Below are 22,143 nucleotides of genomic sequence, written 5' to 3'. Positions count from 1 at the left end.
GCAACGAACGCTTTTTCTTTGCTTTGCAACTGTCAACGAAAATTTGCTAAACTAAATGTCTGTGGTAAGAAGCACGACAAAAATTGGCACTAAAAGTAGATATTTCATCAGCACAGCCATTTCTGTTGACCTTAAGAGTCTTCTTCAATATGATTTGTTCTGGATAATCAAGTTAAATACTCTAGGACAAACCAGTACTGGGTCTTCGGTGTATACAATTAGATGCGCCCAGTTACCTCTTTCCTTAGATTGTCAGAGCGCTGTTGCAATTCTTGCCTCTCACTGAATGAAAAAAGCCCTAGTTTTAAAATAGTGCAAATCAATTCCATTAATTCAGATTTTCATATGTCTCGACACGGCCCAAAGCGATTGAAAGTGAGAAGTAAATGGTCAAGACAGTGTCACGATAAATCATTCAAACCTCTTTCCAGAAACTTTTTGTCTACTGAACTGAAAACATTCCCCTTGTCGTTTGTTTCGTCTTATTAATAGTAATTACACAATTGCCGTTGTCGAATACCTAAAGATCGTTCAGGGAAAGAAAGACAATTTCAGCCTGCCTTCAACATGGTAACCACAGAGTACTCCGCGCAACTGAGGTGTGATGACAAGTGTTCAAACGTGTCTTGCGAGGTGGTTACACGCGGAAAGGAAGACTCGATATTTCCTAGTGACTCCTCTCGTAACTCCTGCCCTGGAGCACTGAAGCACTCAAGAGGTTTCTTGACGCCTACAAGAAGCTTAGCATTTCTGACAGGAAAAAACAAAACGAACTTTAAGCAGCTTTTCTCGTCTCTTACCTAACAAGGTCCTGGTGGTCACCAAACTTACGCAGTTCTTTGTACACGTCTGCCATTTTCTTCTCGATATTTTGAATTTCTACCTGAGTACTCTTCAACTGAATATTGTCTTTAAGTTCACGGGCCCGTATCTGCAAAAAAAAAAGGATAAAATTGCTCTATCTCTGGGTCTAACCTATCTCCTTTGAGTCCCTTAAAGAATCTAATACAAGTATTACTTCTTCGTTAAGTGCAAAAGTTGTTAAATCAGTGAGCTTAGCCATTTTTTATCAAAAAACAGAAATATCCAAAAAAGAAATGGGTAATGAACGACCAAATCCTTTAATTAAATTAAGGTGATAAACAGATAATCAATCAATGACCAAAGCCGAGGGCCGAAGCAAATAGAAAAATTCAAAAATTCAACCGAACGATATCTATATTTTTCACTCAAACATTCCAAGGACTAACCTGTTGCTTAGAGATGTCGTTCTTCAGTTTATCAATTTCACCAGACACAGCATCTTTCTCCGATTTCAGTTTTTCTGCTCTACCTTCCACTTCTTGTAAACGAGCCTCGTTTTCCTGTAAGGCCATTGGGCCTCCATCGCTCACAAACCTTTGAAAAAAAGACACTTAAAGCTCAATACACCACATAACGTTGGAGTCTTGACACTAAGGTTTCTCTAATAATGATAGAGGTCGGTACAGACTAAGACTACTGTTATAGAGACTTGACGCAGGGATCAGTAAACGTGCGAGCGCAGTGCTTAAGAAAGGTATCATGGCTGGTGCACACGACCCTAACAGAGAGAAAAAAAACAGGGAACGGAGAGCACAGCTTGAAGCTAGGCTGAAAGACGGGTTACAATCAGCTGGTTTAAGTTTAAGCTACGGTGCAATACTTGGAGTCTTTTTATGCCATTTCTACTTGATAAACGATTTCAAACCAGCCGAGTTTCGTGTAAAACGATTCAGAGCACAATTTCATTACAGCGACTGAGGTATTCTGCAAAAGATGGTGTCGCATCGGGAAAACTGGAAAATGTTTAATTACACGACAGGAACGGGGTCAGTTGGTTTTTCTTGGAAAATATTTCAAATAGATCTCTCTGCCTTCATCAGTCTCTCGTAACGTAAAATAAACATTTTTGCTTCTGCAAAATATTTTTTCCCTACTATTTGTTGATTTTAGTAAAAAAAAAAAAACTCCAATCGTGAACTTCTCTCAAGCTGATCATACTCGAAGATTTCTCCCTTTTCAAGAGCTTTGAGAAAATTTGCATATTCTACTAAGATAACGTCCTAAGAATCGAACCAAACAGTAACGTTTGAAATAAAAGAAAACCATAAGGTAATTAATGACTGCTGAAAAGTCAACATGGTTCAGAAGTGAAGTTAATTACGTGAATCCAAGCTAAACTTCTGTCACTGACAATGTTAGTTCCGTTATTAAACAAATTGACAAGAAGCATCTTCTGCCACAATATGGCAAATATTTTACTTGTCACTTCTGAGCGAAAAAAAAAATTAAATAAATATGCATCTGTTATCCATTCGTACTCAGAAAAAGCTTTCCGAGCCAAATTTCAAATGCTGCGGTTTCATTTTGGCTTCAATGTCACTTTTTGCCAAACTGACGATAACGTATTACAACGCTTCATTAACATTACAACGACCACAGACCTAAATATTCCTTGACAAAAGAAGAGCAAATTGGATCGAAGTGAGCCCCTCTTAAGTAATCAGAGTCGGTTTGATTGATGTTGGAAAAAGAGTGTAATTGCTGTAAAACAAAAGGACAAGGGAATATTGCTATACCATCTGTATTTACCGTTGACGCAAAGAAAATTTAATATTCCAGTTGGGCCCATTAAAACGGAAAAAAAAAAAAATAAAACTCAATTAAGGTGTTAAGACAAAAGAATCGAAACATTCGCATGCAAAACAACTTAACACATGCTAAAACGGCTTCCATTGTAAAATGCTTGTGGTTAACGATTGTTAAACTTGAGCGCAATGTAATATACCATGCCGCACAACGAGAACTCCGCGTTCGACTCGATCACAGATCTCACTGACACGGCAACAGGTCCATCGGAAGACAGGTACATCGTGGATCACTGGGCCTTTAAGTTCTTCTCTTACTTCTTTGGGGTTGCGTTTGGTATTTTCTCGATTTCCTGTTTTGTTTTCATTGTTCGACAATGCAAGCAGCCATCAAGCAGTCGAAACATCCACGGTCGCTTTACAACTGTCCAACTGTTTGTAGCAGCGGCTTTGAAAGAATTCGCGCTATTTTGGTCCCCGCTTCTGCTAGACGGCGCGCCAATTGTAACAGTGTTAGTAACACTGCTAGTAGATTGTGTCTCGGTAGCACTGATTCTGTCTGCTTTCAGCATTCTTCTTCTCATACTGCTGGAATCAACCAAAATATCATTAGCTCCACCGAGGCTCCAAAACATTTGGATGTTGCTCGGGATCACAGTGGCTATGACTGTAATTATGCTCACATTGAACTTGCTGGTGTTGTACGGCAGAGAATTTTGGTACCTCGTATCCTATGTGGCAATTCTTAGCTGGGGAATATTCATCTGTGTTGGTTACCTTATAGCAGGACACAGGATGTGGCGAAACCTGAAGTCATCGCGACAGCTCGGAACATCTTTGGGAGACCGAAAGCTAAGAAACATAACCTTTCTTGTATTCGTAGCGCCGTGGATCACTGCAGCAATGCTAATTCTCGACGTCTGCCTCGCTGCCAGCTTTTACGAAATAATGTCATCAACGGAGGTCGACGAAAAGAGCATCTGGGAGAGATACACGATAACATTCTTGCTCCAGAGCTGCGAGTTTACGATTGTGCTTCTGATATTCGGAGTTGTCGTAAGAACTAAGACTGGACAAGGTTCAGTTGATAATGCTCCAACAGTGCAGTTAGGGACATTTACTGATGAAGAACCAAAGACAGAGAACCAAATCGATGACATCGAATGTGGAAGTAAAATCACCACACGAAAGTAACACAAGAAATGGGATCCCTGTGGGACGTCCTTACTTTCCGACACCACTTCTGTTACGATTAAAGAAATTAACTATAATAGCGATTAGATAGCGAAAAAAAAAAAAAAGCGAGTCGGTTGAAAAAGCCACTACGAGCAATTGAAAATTCTGCAGGAAGGAGCAACTACAAAACCTGCGTGACGGACACTCAGTGACAAATCTAGAACGCAAATTTGCTGGGACATGATGGGAAGAGGGAAAACGCACCTCTTTCGAACTCGCGTCAAAAAGCAAACGTTAGTTTTACTCGTGCGGTTGCTGCGCAAGATACTAAAAAGGTCCAGCCCTACAAGGAATTAGGAAACAACTTATAAAACCCTAAATCGAAAATTAAGTAACTTCTCCTGCTACGTTTCACCTTTTAGTGTTAGCTAACAGTTTATGTGCTCTAAATTCTATTGTCGAAGTCTTCCTCGTCTGAAGTTTGTTTGAACTTGTTAGAAATTGGAATACCGACGATATAATTAAAGTCGATTTTGAACACTCGTTAATCTGGAAAAACAGAAAAGAACAAATAAACACAAACTACTCAATAAAAGCAATAACCATTTGAATACGTGCATAGTAATTATCATTTTGAATTTTGCTTTCATCATTCATTTTGAGCATTCCTGATCGTTAAGTATAAAAAGCCTTGGTTTAAAATCGAAGGAAAGGCTGTCATAATACATGTTTGCATCTAATGACATTTGCCTCCAAAATGTCAATATATTTCAGACAAAAAACGCGCAACTGAACAGCTTTGCACCATTATCTAGGCGCAACTACAACTAAATAAATTAGTCATTGAACAATAGCAAAGAAATGAAAGACACCAAACCTAGACACAAGAAACACCACACTTAGCTTCAACGCCAAATCCTACGTCATCTACGAGCGTCGACGAACTTCTAAATCACTGGTCATGGAAATTCTATATCTTTTTGTTCGCTACATTGTATATCATTTTCGCAGGAAACTGTTTTACTGCTTTTCTTCGCCAAAGGTCAAGATCTGTTAACAAGAGCGTTTACAGGCGTTTTACGACAACGCAACTGTTATGATGTCCCTTCTCGGTAAGAGAAATTTCCAAGGCGCGAAGCGTTATGTTAAAGGACTAATGTTGTTCAGCTTTTCACAGTCCTTGAATCTATCGGCCTACAGCATACTTCTCCTGGTTTTACTTGAAACAACAAAGGTTTCGATCGTGTCGCCGCGCCTTAAAAATATTTGGGTGTTACTAGGTATCACGGCTGTCTTCACAGTAACTATTGCTACGTTCAATTTGCTGGTGCTGTTCGCAGATAAGGAGCTTTGGCCCTTTACCTCAGATCTGGTCCTCTGTACATGGGGGGGGGGGAGCACTTATTTGCGGTGGTTACGCGGTGGCTGGATATAGAATTTGGCGCAATCTAAGATCTTCGAGAGGAATAGACAACTCTCCTAAAAACAGAACACTTGAGAACAAAGTATTCCTAGCATTTGTTTCATCTGTGGTGACCGCTGTGTCTTTAACGCTGGTGATCTGCGTGTCTGCGGGCGATTTCGGCGCCATAAAAGGATTGCAACTCAGGAAGGACTCTATTTGGGCCAGGTTTGCTGCAACGTTCCTGATGAGAAGCTATGCGTTTGGTTTAGTGCTGTTAGTCTTCGTAATTGTTGTCAAGACGAAAAGAGATCGGAGTCAAGTAGAGGACGCACCATCATTACCGATGGGAACATTTCTAAAAAGCAGTTCCGAAGAATAACACTTTCGTCTCCCCGCCCGACCCCCTCCCACCCCCAATACACACACACACACAAATTCCCCAGTTCTTAGCAAACCCAAGCCTCTTTACATTTACGAATACAATAAGCGACAAAAAATATCCCGTTTCGATGATGACATGGCGTCGTCATCATCAAATGAGATTAATCAAGGCTTACCAACACTAAAAACAGCAATTGCAATAAAAGTGCGAAACTCCATTACAACAAATAAAACGGGAGGGGTAGAATATACATAACTGATGACCAAAGTGCTGCCGTGGAGCCTGTCTGACTATTCAAGACTAGCTTTTTGTTATCATTTCTGTAGTTTTGGAGACATACCATGCTCACGAATGTGATTTCTAACCTTTTTATTTCTGCAGTTTTCTCCCGCACTTTGTCTCCTCTCGTTCTTATTTCTTGGAGCTGCAACCAAGATATTAAATTAAATAAATTTAATTTCCGAACATCTTTCGTGCTTAAGCAAGGTGTTCTCTCTTGCGAGAGAGAAAGGTGACGAACGTTACTTCTGTCGTTAATCGTTTGTCCATTTGGCCGTCTTTACATTTTGAAAATGATAGCAACGTAAATGACATCTTTTAGACTAAATATTTTTGATTAAGTAATAACACATCAAAGCAATTTCCCCCGTCGCAATCGTATAAAATATCATTTGCTTCACGAATCAAGTAGAGGATTGGTAGGCATAATGATTAGGTCGCTAAACTCTGGGTCGAGAGGTCTGGGTTGAGTTGAGTCGCGGTCATTTTCTCGTTTTCTTGGGTAAGACACATTCCCACAATGGCTCTTTATACTCAGGAGTATAAATGGGTTCCAATGAACTGTCAGCGAAACCTGACGTAATGATGTGGGCTGTTGAAACAGTGTTCGATTGGCATTCTATTCAAAGAAGCGAAAATACTCCATGCCACTTCACCTCTTTCCACTCCCCTCCCCTCCCCCCCACCCCTGACGTCGACAAAAGGTTCAGTAACTGTGTTTCTCCTTCTCGTATGAGGGACCTACACGTACTTATTTTTTTTTCATACGAACAGAAACTTTAAATTTACCTTTTTGCGATTTTCGTCATCTGAAGCTTCCTTCTCACCCACAACTCGTTGTTTTTCTTCCTGCAGTTCTTCAAGTTTTTCCTAAACAAATAAGCGAAAAGTCTGAGAATTTTGGTTTGATTTATACTCATTAAAAATGTGAAAGAGCCGTAAATGAAAATTCTAAAAACAAAGCAATTCTACTTACCGCGATAGGGGCTATATCTGCCTGGGCCTCCTGTGAAACGACATTAAAATAGGAGAGGAAAGATTGAGTTTCCTAAATTTCGTCCTATTTCAATGTGTAACTCAAGTGAGAATTGAAAGTAATCAAGAATGGCACTGGTTTTGCTTCATTGTGCAATGTCATTGATCTAGAAAACTTGCACACCATTACCAATCTCAAGGAAAATTAGAATCAATCGAAACTTGGTTATCGGCGTTCTCCACCGAACGCTTACATCATTTAATAACTACTTGCTTGAAGTTCTCTTTCGTTCCAGGTGATATTAACGTTTGTTCTGATTGGCTGTTGCGATCAAATCAGTTTTGCATTTACGAATCTCGATTGAAAAGCGCTTAATAGATTCATGACCATACTTATTACTACGATTGAATAGCATTATCGTATTATTCCAAAGGATTGTGCACATGGAAGGATTAACATGTTGAGCGATAAGCAACTAACGCTGATTTCAATTGCCTTCTATCCGCATGTGCGCATTTCTTAAATTTTTCTACTTACCTCTATTTCCCTCGCAAAGGCACTATTGTTTGCGGTGAGTTCAGCTTTTTGTTGTTCTAAGTGTGTTCTCGTCTGCAACTGAGCTTTCAAACGGAGCTATGGAAATTCAGATGAAAGAAAGAGATAGATTAGATTGGATGAAGTAGACAGGCAGGAATACTCTTCGAGGCAAAACCCTTTTCGAGCAAAGTTACCTTTTGTGACTTGAGCTCATGCACATTAGTTTTCAGGTCACTGAGCTGCCGCTGCAGTTGGCTCAGCTGAGTTCTTTTACGATCAATATGGTTATTGAGAGTGTCACTACGAAATAATAACGATAAAAAAAAAAAATGAAACGATCAATCAGCAAAAATTGTTGACTAACATAAATATAAAGAACAACCGTAATTAAAAGATTTCCTCCCGGAGAACATAGGAAATTAACTGAAAAGCGGACTATTCGAAATCAAAATCAAACTCACCTTTTACCAAAAATAAGTTGGGCTAGTCAAATGTGAAATAAAATATCTTTGAGCGCAAAACTGCTGTAAGGGGAGACCTCAGAGCCAACCTTAAACCGAGGTGGAATCCCCTTCAGCCATGGAAACATTTTTGTTTACTAGATAGAATAAGAGAGATGGTAAATTCTGAGCACGAAAACGAACTAAAAGAAGAAAATTGAGTTTTCGAGTGAGAGGACTCGAGCCCCAGACCTTCGGATAGTTCGCTCCAATGCCAAACCACTGGGTGACAGAAAACTCCATAGTGTAATACTAGATCATTACTTGAATCAAATGTGACAACCGTCTTACTGTACATACTGCTTATGTAAAGAATGTCGAAAGCAAATTGAAACTTTTTTTTTGCTATTATCGTTACTCACGAGCGATCTTGTCTGTCGGTGAGTTCATTAGAAACTGACTGCATGGTTCTACCCGGAGCTAAAAGAAGAAAAATAAATGAAAATAAATAAATAATAACAAAAAAAGCCAAACCAACGAAACAAAGCCATAGATACAGCCCCCTTCTGCTTTTAACAACTGACTTGGAGCGAATCAACTAACCCCAAATGATTTAGAAATTTTACATTCTGAGCAAAACAATTGTTCTTTATCTAGTTGGGAACAAAGAATCTAACCGACTCCACGGAGTTTAGACTGCAGCAAAGATATATTCTTGTCCATTTCCTTCAACTCTGACTTGTATTTGTCCAACATACGAATGTCTGGTTCCATATCTCGAGCACTCTGCGCCTCACTTTCGGTCACACTCTGAACATCTTCAAGCTAAAGAGAGGAAGACAAAACAGAGAGATTTATGGAAAAGCTTTGGATCATTGTTCGAATGGATAAGGCAGGCTACGATGGGAAACCAGTGTCCCACGCCTACGATGGGAAACCAGTGTCCCACGCAAACAATAAGAACTACAAATAAACAAATAAACAACAACAGAGCAAAGTGAAGCATGAAGCCTTACATTGCAAAAAAAAAAGAAAGCTGATTTCAAAGACTAATGTGTCAAATTAAACTTTCGCTGCAAAATTCAACATTTTACGATTTACCTCTGTTATCTCATCTTTAATTCTTTGTATCTCGCTTTCCATCTCTTCCAGTTCGGATTTGACCACAGGAATTTGATTGTTTTCCAGCTTTTCCAGCTAGAAAAAATGACACATAGTAGCTTACGTCTATAGCGATGACCACTTATGAGTTACTCAGGTTCTCCACTGTTCCAGAATCAATCCGTCGATTGCAAAGAGGACGCTTCGAGCGTTAGCCCTTCGCCGTTCGCTCTGACGAACGGCTAACGCTCGAAACGTCAGCTTTTAAACTCTTTACTGTGGCTAATTCACATCATCAACTTAGTTGATAGACCAATTAATAGTCTGAATGATTCACAAACTGTCTGCCACGCAAATTTGTTCACACTTACAGTTTCTTTTGCTGGGGCCAGCTCAATGACACGATCATACCGTTGCTGCTCGTGATCGAGCTGTCTTTCCATAGACACTCTTCTTTCTGGAAGAGTTCGTATCTTACTTCTCAGCTACGAATGAAAAGAAAGATGCAATGAACCACTCAACCAGGGAAATGTTATGTACTTTTTAAAATTTGAACATGATCACAAAAAAAGTCAACAAGGATATGGTTATTACTTAGAAAAATTTGTCTCGCGAAATTCATGAGCAATTCAACGTATTTTAGTAGCACTCCAAAACGCGCGAACGCTTATTGGACAATTTTACTAACATGGGGCAAGTTTCTCAAGGAGTGCTTAGAGCGTGTTTGCATGAAAAAGTAATCAATTAAACATCAAGTGATTCCTCCTAGCTCGAAATCATATTTCGTTTCCATGCTTCCATTGCGTATCAGACGACCTGACACAATTGAGGTTTATCAAAGACGAGTTTCTCTACCAAAGGCCTTCTGGTTCTTGCAAATTGCTCTTGAGGAATTTATTTGCTACTTGTAGTACCTCTGAAACAAGAGCAGTAATCTGCCTGTCACTCTCAAAGGTTCTATGACACAGAGGACAGCCACTCGAGTGTACATCTTCACTATCCAGTTTAGAAACATACTTTGAATAGATTTTCTCCAACGAGCCAATGAGTCCTCGTTCACTAAGAATGCATCAAAAACACAGAAATAAAACTGTGAACAAGTTAGGTCTTACGAGTCTTGCAACCCATTATTACCAGTGTATTTGCTATATTCAGTGTTATCATATGACCCGTTCGGCCCCACTTGTGCAATCCCATAGAAAACCATAGTGAAAGCTGATGTATGTAGGGTCCGACGGGTTGACGTAGGCCGGTCCGGTAAAGGCCGTCCGGCCCTAGGGCACTTGCACGGCTTTGTTGCAAAAAAAAAAAAAGAAAAAAGAAAAAGAAAAGAAGAAAAAAAAAGAAAAAAAAGAAACATTGTTCTCTGTCGTTGCAAAAAGTAATAGAACTCAACAGTGAATATAAATGAGAAGATAAGTCACGTTTTCTGATGAATTGTGAGTTTCTTGTTCTCGCTCCAGAACATAGAGGAAAAGTTTTTCATGTTTTCACAGAATCTTTTTCGTGGTTTCCAAAACCAAGTCAGTGGTCAAATGATTGCCTGCTTATCGACTGAGTTATGTTTAGTCCGTACGTCATCACCTCCAGCCAAATATTTTCCCGTCCGGTCCTCTCACACAGTCAATAAGAACATGCGACTCTACAGTAAATATTGCTACTTCTCCTAAGCGTTATCGTTTCACGTTGTCCTTCAGTAGCATTTCAAAGTGATACAATAATTTCCAGTGAGGCCTTAAACTTCTGTAGAAATCAAATAAGATTTAAAAACAAGTCTCCGAGCTTTCGTCGATGCACGGAATCATCAGGGATGGGAAACAATATGAGCTATACAGCTATATGAAGGAAGGTGAGGGGTGATATACTGATAGCCGATGCTAATGAACAAGGTGGGCTCCTACCTGATAATATCAATCATTCTTGAATACTTACTCTTGTAGATTTGCAATTTTGTCCTTGATAGCTTCCCTTGTGGTGTTATAATCATTCTCCCCACAGACCTCAGAGATTTGTCTTTTGTGCCGCTCTGCTTCTTTCTCTTTCTCTTTTAAGTTTTCTCTGTTAAACAATTTTTACGTCGAAACAAGTGTTATTCGTCTTCATGGCAATATTTCAATTTAGGAGTACAGTAGAAGTACTTCTCAAACACTGAAACACACTTGTGCCTAATACGTTATCTCGACTAAATGATTACCCAACTATTGACAGAAGGGAAGAGATCTTTTTTAGTGTTAGATTAAACTTCCTATGCTATTACCCGATTCTGAAATGTGGCCAATGACGAGCATTGGCCAAGCTATCGTTGACCATTCGTAAAAGAGGAAACAAAAGTAACAAGAAACTCTTCGGTCGACGTCGCTTATAGCGCATGACGATTGAGTGTACTACAATCAAAAACCAAATAAAGCACAACAACCAATTAGAACAAAACCTACATCACAAAGAGCCAATAAGTGCTCAAAGCAATAAAATGAACTTGAAGCGCGGGGAAAATGTAGTTTACCAAGCCGTAATTGGTTCATTTTTGCACCTGATTTGTTGAAACAGCGGCACGAATTTTCTTGACCAATCACGCATCGCAGTGAAATAGAACCCAAGCAATGGCGAATGCATTCCCAGATTACTCTTGGTATTTTACACGTAGTGCCCCATGACATCAATGCAATCAATACTTACAAAATCATCCTTTTACGCGTTTCTGTTGCAGAAAGCTGCTGGTTCAATTTCTGCAAATTGTTTCTGGATTCTTTCAGTTCTCTCTCTTTCGTCCTCAGATGTTCTTGCAGTCTCAGGTAAAGGCTCTCTGAAATGCCCAGTGCACCAAACGTCGATTTCAGGTCTTCTTCATGGCGATCCATGCTTCAAAATAAAAGGCAAAGTAAAAGCAGTTTAATCTCGAACTTTGCGGGTTGGAGAGAAAAGGAACAAGTCACAAAATTCATTTGCATTGCAAAAAAAATTATCTATTAATCAATCCAGCAGAAGTTTCGAGCGATTTCGAGCGTCGCAGCTAAGAGCAAAAATGAAGGAAAAATAGATGAAAGTCCTAAAACTAATTTCAGATGGAAAAATTATATAAAAAAATGCTATTCCAGCCAAAGTTTTTCAAGAAAAATGGCCCAAATTACATTAGTAATTTTTTTAAGCCCCGCATTCTAATTTATAATTTACGTAACAGAGGCCATAATGTTGAACAGAAACCTTACAGTACTCAATTCATGCACAACTCTTTTTCACATAGTATATCTCGAATTTGGAATCAGTTACCTTCGTCTGCAAAGTCTGCTGAAAATGTGTCCATTTTTCGTAGATCAATTAGCCAGCTCGATTTTTCCGGTTGCCAATGCAACAATTGTTCAAATTGATATTTATCATTTCCAACGATTATTCTCAGCATGTCACCACTATATAAATCGCATCAACTCATTACATTATATATTATATTTATTATCGAATAAACTTTTTTTTAATATTGTATATATATAATGCTTTTTATATTTTCTCTGTCAATCACTTCTGTCATGAGCCTCTGGCTCGGGAGATCTGGGCAACCACCCCTATGCAATTGACTTTAAATAAATTACCAAATTACCAATTTGAATTGCCATTGTTCTGGACTTACTAGCCTCTCACACATGTGATAATCCTTTTGTGTTTCAAAGTGAAGACGAGGCTAGTAAGTCCAAAACAATGGTAATTCAAATTGGACGCCAAATTTCGATTCCATGAATGGGAAACCAAATTCGTCCTTTAACGAAAAAAAGCTACATTTTTGTTACGAGCTAATGCGACATGGATCTATCATCACTATCATTAGTTCTTTGGTGTTCGTAACTCTTACATTTTCTGTATAGCGTCTTCTTTGTCGTTTTTCTCCTTAGACAGCATGTCCAGTTTAGCTTGTGTAGTAGACTGCATGTGCATAGCCTGCTGTTCCTCCCGTAACTGACGCAGTTCGTTATCAACCTTGCGCTTTTCAGTCTGCAATTTATCTATGTCTTTACTCAACTCATCCACGTTGCCGCTTTCTTGCGCACCTTGCAGATCCCTTTCCTGGAAGTTACAAAATATTTCCTAATGAGCCTCTTATTTTCTTTCGGATTCCCTTCAAGTATCAAAATTATATACTGACAATGAAATCTTCGTAAACTCCGATGGTTTTCTTCATTTGTTTGAACAAGGAAGAGAAAAAGGGAGAGGGGGGGGGGGGAGGTAAGTGTTTAGAAAAACTCCGTGTAGTGTGGACGAAGCCCAAATGTCTGAATAAATACAATTAACCCTGTATTAATCGGTCACCCACGGGGAATGACGTGGAGACTGCCCAATACAGGTTGACCGCTAAGTACAAGTTCCATAGAATAGAATTGAAGGGTATTATGAAGAAACGATAAAAAACCTAGTTTTATGCCATAATTGACCGCTTAATGTACAAAAAGCTCACTAGAAAATACCACCAACATTGATTTCTAGAGATAAATATGGATTAACTTTGACTTAAAAGACTATTCTTGGTTTTATTTGAATGGTACCGCTGTTAGTGACCGTTCAATACAGGTGAAGGACAATACAAACATTTCCGTTGGGACTTAGTAAAGGGTGACCCACACCGCTAAATAAAGGAGAAAATTTCAGTAATTCAAGAATAAAAATTTTGGGAGTTTCAAAACCGACCACCTAATAATACATGATGACCGCTTAATACAGGGTGACCTCGTAGTACAATGCCACTTAATACTCCTGCTATAGTATCAAGCTTCTCGTAACCAACGTACCCCCCTCTGCAGTTCTTCCTCTAATGACTTCAGTCTGTTTGCTGAAGCATCCACGTTACTCAATTCCTGGCCGATTTGTCTCAGTTTCTGTTGGTTTTCTCTCTGTTAATGCAAGATAAGTATTGAATAAGAGAGTAGAAAATATATCAACAGCAAACACAAAAAGGAGGAAGTCAGAGGTAGACACACAATAAACCTAAAAACTTGAAATATTCATGGTTTGAACCCGAAGATGTCAGTTGGTCATGCAGAGTGATCTTTTGTGTACGGATAAAAAAACGTTCTGCTGAAAATGCTTTGTTACCATGAGTTTGGTCTTGAGTCGAATGGTTTCCTCACATTGGGCTTGACTTTTCTTAACATCATCCAGCTTCGCCTGTGCTTTGTTCAAGCTCTCGTCAAATACTTGCTGCGAATGTACAAAAACAAATCAATCAAAATATCACTAGGGGGAACTACAGACGAGCAAAACAAGAGAAACGTCGAAGAGTTCAATTGAGATTCGGCATTTCCTTTAAGTCTGTTCCGCGATCGTGAAAAATGTTTAGAAATTGTTCTTCACTCAACGATTTAGCTCTTACGAGCACTCTGAATCTTTCTTAGTCCCACACTCGGACCAGACGAAAAAAAACATTTTTCACTGGCATACAGAACAATAGTAAAATATGAACCTTCTGTAATATATGGTCTGGCTCAGAGATGAGGTCTTTGCAGTAGCTCAGTTGGTAGAGTAGCGCACCACAAAAAACAAACAAACAAACAAACAAAAAACTAAAAACAAAAAACAAAACACAAAAAAAAAACCAACAAACTTTGCTGGCATGGGTTTGTATCGTTACGGGTGTCAGTTTTTTTAAGATATTGTTGTTTTATTGTTTTGTCTTATTTTCACGCTAGTCGTATATAAAACAGTTGAAGCATCGTCTTTGAGTTTTGACTTTGTAGGCAATCCTGAGCACAAAGAATTTTAAAATCAGCGTCATCGACAACTTGAGAAGTGTTACCAGTGTAAGACTAAAGTTTACTTTCCTCTTTCACGAGACCAGTTCCTTACTTTTTGACGCTTTGCGTTTTCAACAACATCCTGGAATTTCTTCTTCATTTCACCGATGAACTGATCAACTCTGTCCTCCGAAAAAGGGCCTTTGTCGTAACCTTTAAAAAATCCGAATATAGTTGAATTAACATTCAGCGTTAGATTACCAAACGTGTAGACTACAAGACTGTGAAGGCAAAATTTGCCTAAAAAAAAGAAAGTTGAACAGAAACAAGAAAAAATCATTAACGTATGCAAGCTTGTATACTCCTTCGAAGATTAGCTCTGTTATTTTGAGAAGTATTAATCATTATTACACGACTCGGGCAGTCAGAGGGCCAATAACTAAAATCAACCAATCAAAATGCTCTATTGCCGGTCAATATTCTCTCAGTATTGGACCGGGCACTGTCCCGAGGGGTCCCGAATGATACCGCACTTGTGTCCCTTTGAACTTCAGTCGTATAATAAATATTTTATTAACCAAGCTTGCTCGGGACCGTACTGGAAGAATATCGGCCCTCGGTCTTTTTTTGTCCGGACCTCGCTGCGCTCGGTCCGTACTGTCAAGACCTCAGGCCGATATTCTCCCAGTAAGGCCCTCGCGCTTGGTTAATAAGATATATGTATTGCTTCCCCTTCTGGCTTCTGGGTGGGATGTCCTGGTGCATGAAATGTACCCCTCAGCATCTCGATAGATTTCAGTGACAGTTTCCCAGCACCCATTTAATATTTTAACTAGAAAGAGGCACTGTAAGTGTTAAGAGCTTTGCTCACGAACACAAGACATTGGGTAGCTGCTAAGAATTCAGCCCGGTGCTTGAAGTCTGACCCAAGTAAAAATACTTGAGACACTGAGGTTGCAAAAATCATACCTAATCACTTTTTTAAAATAAAAACCTGATATTCTCGGATGAAGTTCATGGATTCATTACACAAACACAATGTATAAAAAGTGTTCAGTACTTTACCTTTTAAGCCATAATCCTCAGCAATCTTTACAATGGTCTGATTTCTATCCATTAGATTCGCCTCATGCCTCTGTAAAATAAATAATGCAAACCCAACACTCAGGGTCTTAAAATAATTGAGAAGAATTTGCTGCCTTTCTATAACATCAAGAAATGGTTAGATATTCTAGTCTTTTCAGATAGGGACGAATAAATGGAGGTCCCGTCTCCTGCAGGGTTGGGGTAGGAGACGTTAATTTCCCACACACGAGATTACTGTGTGATGGATGTCCTCCCCTGTGGTGGGATGGGTGGGAGGGTGGACTAGCACGAATGGTTCCTATGTTCCTTTCTAGTCCTTCCCCACTGCAAAACTTAATGCAGTGAAAATGGACTAAATTAAAATTAAAATTAAATTACGTCCAGTTTTTCGTCACGACTGTTACTTTTCAGTTTTCTTGCATTTGGTGGACAAGCATCTCATAGGGGGGGGGGGGGAGGTGGATAATTATCAGCCGACACCTCATCGTTTCTCGCTTATTGCTTCTCCTAACATTCAACTCTCCCAAAACAATCACTTAAGGGACAAGGGAAAGCGGTCGATGTAGAGAGGTGGCTGTCATAAGGAAGTAGAACTGAATAAAGCTGAAAGGGCTTCGTCTGCTTGAGATAGTTATCAAACATTCTGCTATGAATCAGTCAGTAGTTAACTGACAACTTTTGAGAGCTTATTTTGGCATCTGGGACACTTTAGGGGCTGTTACATGCTGCTTCCAAGAGGTGGCCTATAAAGAGAGGGCAAAAAAAAAAAGAAGCAAGGAAATGGACCGTCCGTGAAGGTAACACAAAGCGGGATATTGAAGGGAAGGTGCAGCTGTGGAGAAAATCGACTGTATTTTTTAACGTTTGTTTGTGCTTCTTTAGATGAAAACTACCCTTAACGAAGTAGAGGATTAGCGCATTTGGCAAAAATTGGTCATGCCCACATACAAGATCCACTAATGTCACATACATTATACATGTGAGTAGTTCAGTTCTCTACTCACCTTTGATTCCTGCTCAAGTTTTCCATGATCCAAAAATAACTTGTTGCGTTTATCGCTCAGTACTTGCTGATCTTTTCCCAATTTGTGTAGTTTTCCTTCATTCTTAAAGAAATTATGATTATCAAATACAATTCATTTGTCATAGTATGTTTCTTGTAGTGGCTTTTGCCGTCTACATGCCCGCTGGAAACAAAATCGTGTGCAGAGTTCTAAAATTCAACGGTATTCCCCATAATTCAACAGTATTCCAGTCCATGAAAAATGAACAAAAGTCTCCAATTGGTTTGAAAGTATGCTTCCATATTTATTTGCGGACATTATAACAAATCGTGACATTATGAAAAATAAAATTTTTTCCGAAAGCGATGCTCAAGGAAAACTAAGAGTTTTGGGAAACAGCAAATTGTTACGGACAAATACACGAGGATAATTCCATGCCAAACGGTACCATCCTTTCGTAAAAACAGTTACGGCATTCCATCATGATGAATACACCGCCCGTTCTGGAACGAAGTAAATTTTATTGATGATAATTTTCATTTCTACCCACGCAGGGTGAAAAGGCGACTCACTTGACATTTCACCCTGACAACATCAACAGGGACAGTGGAATAGAAATCCTAGAAGGCTGAATGCCGACGATCAAACGACACAACAGCATAAGAGCAGTGTGACAGCGGTCCGCTGAGGGAAAGTTTCCTTGAAATATCGATAACAGCGTTGGAATTCCGACCAATCACAGCTGATGGGAACAGTTTTGTAAGGTGACGCATACCCAGTCAACCTCATGGCCTGAAGAAGGCTCGCACTAAAGAGTCAAAACTTTGGGAGCCACATCCGCAGTGACCTAGTACACCGTGAGACTTGTAAACGATTAAACTTCGTATAGAAAACGGCATCATCATGTATCTATTGCATCGCGCAGGAAAAAAACGTTTTTCCAAGAGCTTACCACTATGCAAATGACAATCATTGACAAATTACGATAATGTATCCTTTTCACATTTCACAAGCTGATTTACCTCTCTTAAGGTTTCCTCCTTCTCCAAGACTCGACTTTGAAATTCAGAAAAAATCTTGTGTAGCTCTTCCACAGAACCTGTGGGATTGTTAGGTGATGAAACATGGAATTTGCTGAATGTCCTCATAAGACTTTGCAAATAAATTATGTAGATGTAGATGTAGATGTAGACAGCACTTGAAATAACCCTTACCAATTTCATAATTTAGCATTACGACAAAAAATTGCAACGTGTGATGTGGCAAGATTCCCGTATAGCTGAATTTCACGGTAAACTATTAATGTAAGGTAACAGTAATATTGTTATTCTTGAATAACTCTTTTAATCGAATAGCTCCTCTTAATGAGGGGGGCACTGGGGCCTCTGGGAAACCGCAAAACCGAAGAAAAAAACCTCCAAAACCGAAAAACCGACGAAAAATGGAAGCAAAACCGAAAACCGCATGCAAACCTGACAAAACCGCTACATTTTCACCTTTAAAGGGGTCAAAAAGGAAAAACCGAAAACCGCATCAGAGTTTTCGTGAAAACCGAAAACCGAAAGCAAAAACACGTAAAATCCGCAAACCGCTCTGAACATCAAAACCGAAAAACCGAACCTTTTTGGCCCAAAAACCGATCCAAAAAACAGTCAAAACCGCAAAACCGAAAATCCCAAGGCCCCCCCCTCCTTAATCCTTTGACCAGTGAGGGTGACCAGCATCTAATTTCTCCTTACCATATCACCCCTGAATCACACATTCAGGTCAGGAGAATAACGGAAATGATCACCAACTAAAGAAGGTCTTGATTGTTAAACGAATTCTCCTCATTAGCAGCTTAGAATACGTATGGAGAAGTGTGGAGAATATGCATGTAGATGTAGGGGAGTTAAGAGTTAATCAGAGAGTACCATCAAAGGGGTTAGTGATCTTGTCTTGCAGGTCTATCTCTACTTTGGATAACTGCTTCTTTTCTGTTGACAACGACTCTAGAAATACAAACAAGAAAATTTCAAGCATTTCAGGTACAATGTACATGCACATGTCATTTATTTTAAATAATTTTCATCAACCAGAATATATTTGAGGCAAAAATGTGGGCCTTTTACAGTCAAAATTAGAGAAAATCATGAATTTCTAAAGTATGTCACCCAGGAAAGTTTATTAACTTTTTACCTACCAGTATCACACGAGAGATGAGTACATATACTGCCAAGCAAACTAACAATTTAAAGTGTTACGTCCTGCACACAGTTAAGATTTCTCATACCTGATTGGCTTAATTATCATGAAATATTCACATTCCAGAAAAGCATAATTATACTTCTAGGGTTCACCTTTTTCTGAGTTTCACAGAAGCACATGCAGTCAAATTCCCCTAAGTCTCCACCCCTTCTAAGAGAGCCCAGCTTTTTTGAGAACCAGTTCTACCCTCTGAATAAAAAATTTAAGTAGCTTAAACTCTTATGAATGGCCATGTTATTGCTGAATGAAGAGTCTTAATCATAATTAATTAGTTGTCTTTGGAAGGCTTGGTAATAATTATATCCAGTAACTCACAAATAGAATATTCCACAGAAGTTCAACATGAGACAGTACCTACCAACTTTTTTCTCTAATTCAAATACATCATCAGCAATTACTGCCAGTTCAGTTAACCTCAGCTACAACAGAAAAATAAAAACACAGATTTCCTAAGAAGCTAACAGTTGAATTGGCTACCTATGGATGAATAACCACTGTGCAATAAGTAAAGAGGATGTGCACAAATTCAGCCTAAATTACCTCCACTGGTTCAAGTTTTGTATTCAGCTCCCTGACTGTATCTTTAGTGGCTGCAATCTTTCCTTGGCTTTCGTTCATCTCAACTTCAATCTATGAAAATCAGGAAACATCAGGTTATTTTAACAAGACAAAGGTGAAATCAAAACTAAACCAATGTAATTAACCCTTCAGATCCCAACATCGGTATGTATATTCTCTATACCATTCTAAACACATTTCCTAAGGAGTTCACAAGGAGAATTTGTTTTAGAATCAATATATCTATATACATCAAGTGCTATAATAGTTAGTGATCATCTCCTTTATTCTTGTGATTTTTGTGTTTGATTCAGGGGTGACACTGTAAGGAGAAATTAGATTCTAATCACTCTTGGGGGGGGGCAGTCAAAGGTTCAAACGTGATTGGCTAGCAAAGGCAGACTGTAGCACAATTGAGACAGTATAGTAATACCCAAAATGCTGATAAGTAGGTTATGGTGGCTAATAATGAAAACAAGAAGATGATTCTGTAAAAGTGACAAGATAATGCCACAGAATTTACACAAATATATTAAGAAACTGAAAAAAACAAAACAAAAAGAAAGCCTCAGATTCAGATGAAATAGACCAATAACTATGTCCTGTGTATACACTAAAACATCTCAAACTTTGTTGCACAATAAAAATAAATAAAATTTGAAAAATAGAGTTAATACCTGGTCTGCCTTGTCTTTATTTGCTTTTAAATGAGCAAGCTCTATGGAATATTCTTTCACAGTTTGAACCTGTAGGTGAATAATTATACAAACACCAAGAATTCTTCCAGTATGTGTAACAGGTGTAAAATTGGCTATCTAGTTTCCTTTGTATGTGATCTACCAGAAATTCACTTCCACATGACTGAATGTATAGTTTTGAAATAACAGGAGAACCAAAAAGGGCAAGCAAAGGTAGTCAGTGAGAATCAAGGTTGCATTTTACATTATTTTGCACATCAGGTATACTCAAGGCATCTGCCAACTGAGTATCAACCAAAAGTATTGGTCAACATGTCTCCTGAGTGCCAGTCGATACTCAGATGATATGTTGACCAACTGTCAATCACCATGTCATTCAAGTTGGTAAACCCCCAGTTGCCATGATCAGGCAATACTTGGTCAGTATACTGTCAGCAGCATATCGGTCAAGAGTATCAGTGGTGTATCAACGGACTGTTAGTGGTATATATGTATTGTTAACTGTTGTTTTGTTGGAATGGCCCTTATCCATAGGAAACAAACTAACCTGTTCTTTTTGAAATTTTCTAATTGCCTCCAAAGCCTTTATGTATCTAATAAACATGTAGATTAAACAAAAATAAAAATCATTTTCTCTAATTAATACCTCCTTATTCGATTGCCTTTCCAGAAAATATTAAAATTAACAGACTTAGCATTGTAAGAAAATTCCAATACTTATATTTAAAAGTAAATTAACTTGCTACAAGACACTTACTATGTTTTCATTTACTGTAAGTACATTTATACATTCAGTAATTAAGCTACCCTGTGGATGAGCAAACACTTCAACCTTAAAAACATATTCAGCCATATGAGGTACACGTATTTAAAATGTAATGTATGGTAATCATGTATACCTTGTGGCAGCAAAGATTTCATCAAATTTTTGTTTGAGCACTTTTCCTTCACTAAGTGGCCTGTAATTAAGAAAAATACATTTTCATGTTTTCCTAATCAGTAATTAGACTCTTGTCCAATAATAGGGAAAATATATAGGAATAAGTTCAGTTAATCACAACATGCACATACTTATTAACATCAATTGGCAATAAAATCATTCATAAGCTTTAGCTAATATGAAAATGCAAAACAGTGTAATACAACAAGTGTAAAAGCTATCATTTAAAAATTAAGTTCTCAGACTGGTAAACTGAGGTGCTTAATAAAACCTTATGTCAATTACCTACCAGTTAGATTCCTCTTGATGGCAAAAAATCACATTATCCAACACTGCTTTAGATACTCCAAGAAATGAAATCATCTGGAAAAAAACATACAAAAAAATTCATGCAGGCTACACAGAACTAGTTATCATTTATTATAATTGAGAAAATGAACTACAACTATCTAGTTACTGTAACTTACCATAAAATACAAAACATCAAGAATGGTTACGTACATTTACATGTGTGTGTTTACCTCTCTGTTGATATCAGCACACTTTGAACTCAAACTGCGTCTCTGAAACAATAAATCAAAGACAATTAAAAGATGTTTTTCACCATTGTACGAAAATTCACTGAGTGTTAATTTCAAATTAAAGAAACTTTTTTTTGCAACTTTTTTTTGATCAATGAAGGAATTGCAAACACTAAGAATTCAAGTATAAAATTTCCCAGGGAGTTCAGTGTACATTACCTCTCCGTGGACCTCCCTCAAGACATTTCCTTCCATTGTCCTTGTTACAACCTTTTTGCCCTATTATGAAAAAACAAATGCTTGATTTCATGACACCAGGCAACTTTAAATGCCAGCAATGGCATTGTGTGTATCAATAACTACCTGTCTCTCTATCCACAAACTCAAAACTGTTTGAGAAGATCATAATTTTAAAATCTTCAAACTTGTGTAATCAGGGCTCAACACTAACTTTTCAACTTACTAGCCAA

General features: G+C 38.4%; 2 protein-coding genes across 5 annotated transcripts in view; one reads left to right on the top strand and one right to left on the bottom strand.

Annotated features, from left to right (window-relative positions):
* The window catches only part of LOC111327850 (DNA repair protein RAD50), a 32,285-nt gene that overhangs the window by 7,358 nt on the left and 2,784 nt on the right, over positions 1 to 22,143 (bottom strand). For 2 of the 4 annotated variants that reach the window (XM_022932143.2, XM_022932144.2), the window contains 31 exons: positions 21,893 to 21,952; positions 21,674 to 21,715; positions 21,442 to 21,515; positions 21,112 to 21,171; positions 20,760 to 20,805; positions 20,192 to 20,260; positions 19,497 to 19,586; positions 19,315 to 19,375; positions 18,623 to 18,700; positions 17,732 to 17,808; positions 16,710 to 16,811; positions 15,685 to 15,754; positions 14,732 to 14,832; positions 13,982 to 14,086; positions 13,678 to 13,779; positions 12,747 to 12,958; positions 11,582 to 11,764; positions 10,838 to 10,963; positions 9,820 to 9,964; positions 9,277 to 9,390; positions 8,906 to 9,001; positions 8,482 to 8,629; positions 8,227 to 8,284; positions 7,559 to 7,664; positions 7,365 to 7,460; positions 6,828 to 6,857; positions 6,641 to 6,721; positions 5,938 to 5,996; positions 1,251 to 1,398; positions 801 to 931; positions 237 to 282 (listed from right to left, as the gene is read on the bottom strand). In XM_022932143.2, the coding sequence (XP_022787878.1) occupies positions 237 to 282; positions 801 to 931; positions 1,251 to 1,398; positions 5,938 to 5,996; positions 6,641 to 6,721; positions 6,828 to 6,857; positions 7,365 to 7,460; positions 7,559 to 7,664; positions 8,227 to 8,284; positions 8,482 to 8,629; positions 8,906 to 9,001; positions 9,277 to 9,390; positions 9,820 to 9,964; positions 10,838 to 10,963; positions 11,582 to 11,764; positions 12,747 to 12,958; positions 13,678 to 13,779; positions 13,982 to 14,086; positions 14,732 to 14,832; positions 15,685 to 15,754; positions 16,710 to 16,811; positions 17,732 to 17,808; positions 18,623 to 18,700; positions 19,315 to 19,375; positions 19,497 to 19,586; positions 20,192 to 20,260; positions 20,760 to 20,805; positions 21,112 to 21,171; positions 21,442 to 21,515; positions 21,674 to 21,715; positions 21,893 to 21,952 (2,916 nt within the window). Of the gene's footprint in view, positions 1 to 236; positions 299 to 800; positions 932 to 1,250; positions 1,399 to 5,937; positions 5,997 to 6,640; positions 6,722 to 6,827; positions 6,858 to 7,364; positions 7,461 to 7,558; positions 7,665 to 8,226; positions 8,285 to 8,481; positions 8,630 to 8,905; positions 9,002 to 9,276; positions 9,391 to 9,819; positions 9,965 to 10,837; positions 10,964 to 11,581; positions 11,765 to 12,746; positions 12,959 to 13,677; positions 13,780 to 13,981; positions 14,087 to 14,731; positions 14,833 to 15,684; positions 15,755 to 16,709; positions 16,812 to 17,731; positions 17,809 to 18,622; positions 18,701 to 19,314; positions 19,376 to 19,496; positions 19,587 to 20,191; positions 20,261 to 20,759; positions 20,806 to 21,111; positions 21,172 to 21,441; positions 21,516 to 21,673; positions 21,716 to 21,892; positions 21,953 to 22,143 lie in introns of all 4 variants that reach the window. The other 2 variants (XM_022932146.2, XR_015999949.1) reach the window with 2 other exon arrangements.
* LOC111327851 (uncharacterized) lies at positions 2,707 to 4,328 on the top strand. Its single transcript, XM_022932147.2, has one exon. It carries the CDS (start codon positions 2,811 to 2,813, stop codon positions 3,801 to 3,803), a length of 993 nt encoding a protein of 330 aa, XP_022787882.1. The 5' UTR covers positions 2,707 to 2,810; the 3' UTR covers positions 3,804 to 4,328.

This window comes from Stylophora pistillata, chromosome 4 (assembly GCF_964205215.1).
Source record: "Stylophora pistillata chromosome 4, jaStyPist1.2, whole genome shotgun sequence".
In the NCBI taxonomy this organism is placed as follows: Eukaryota; Metazoa; Cnidaria; class Anthozoa; order Scleractinia; family Pocilloporidae; genus Stylophora; species Stylophora pistillata.
Note: the sequence above shows the minus strand (reverse complement) of the source record. Positions and strands in the feature narration are given on the sequence as shown.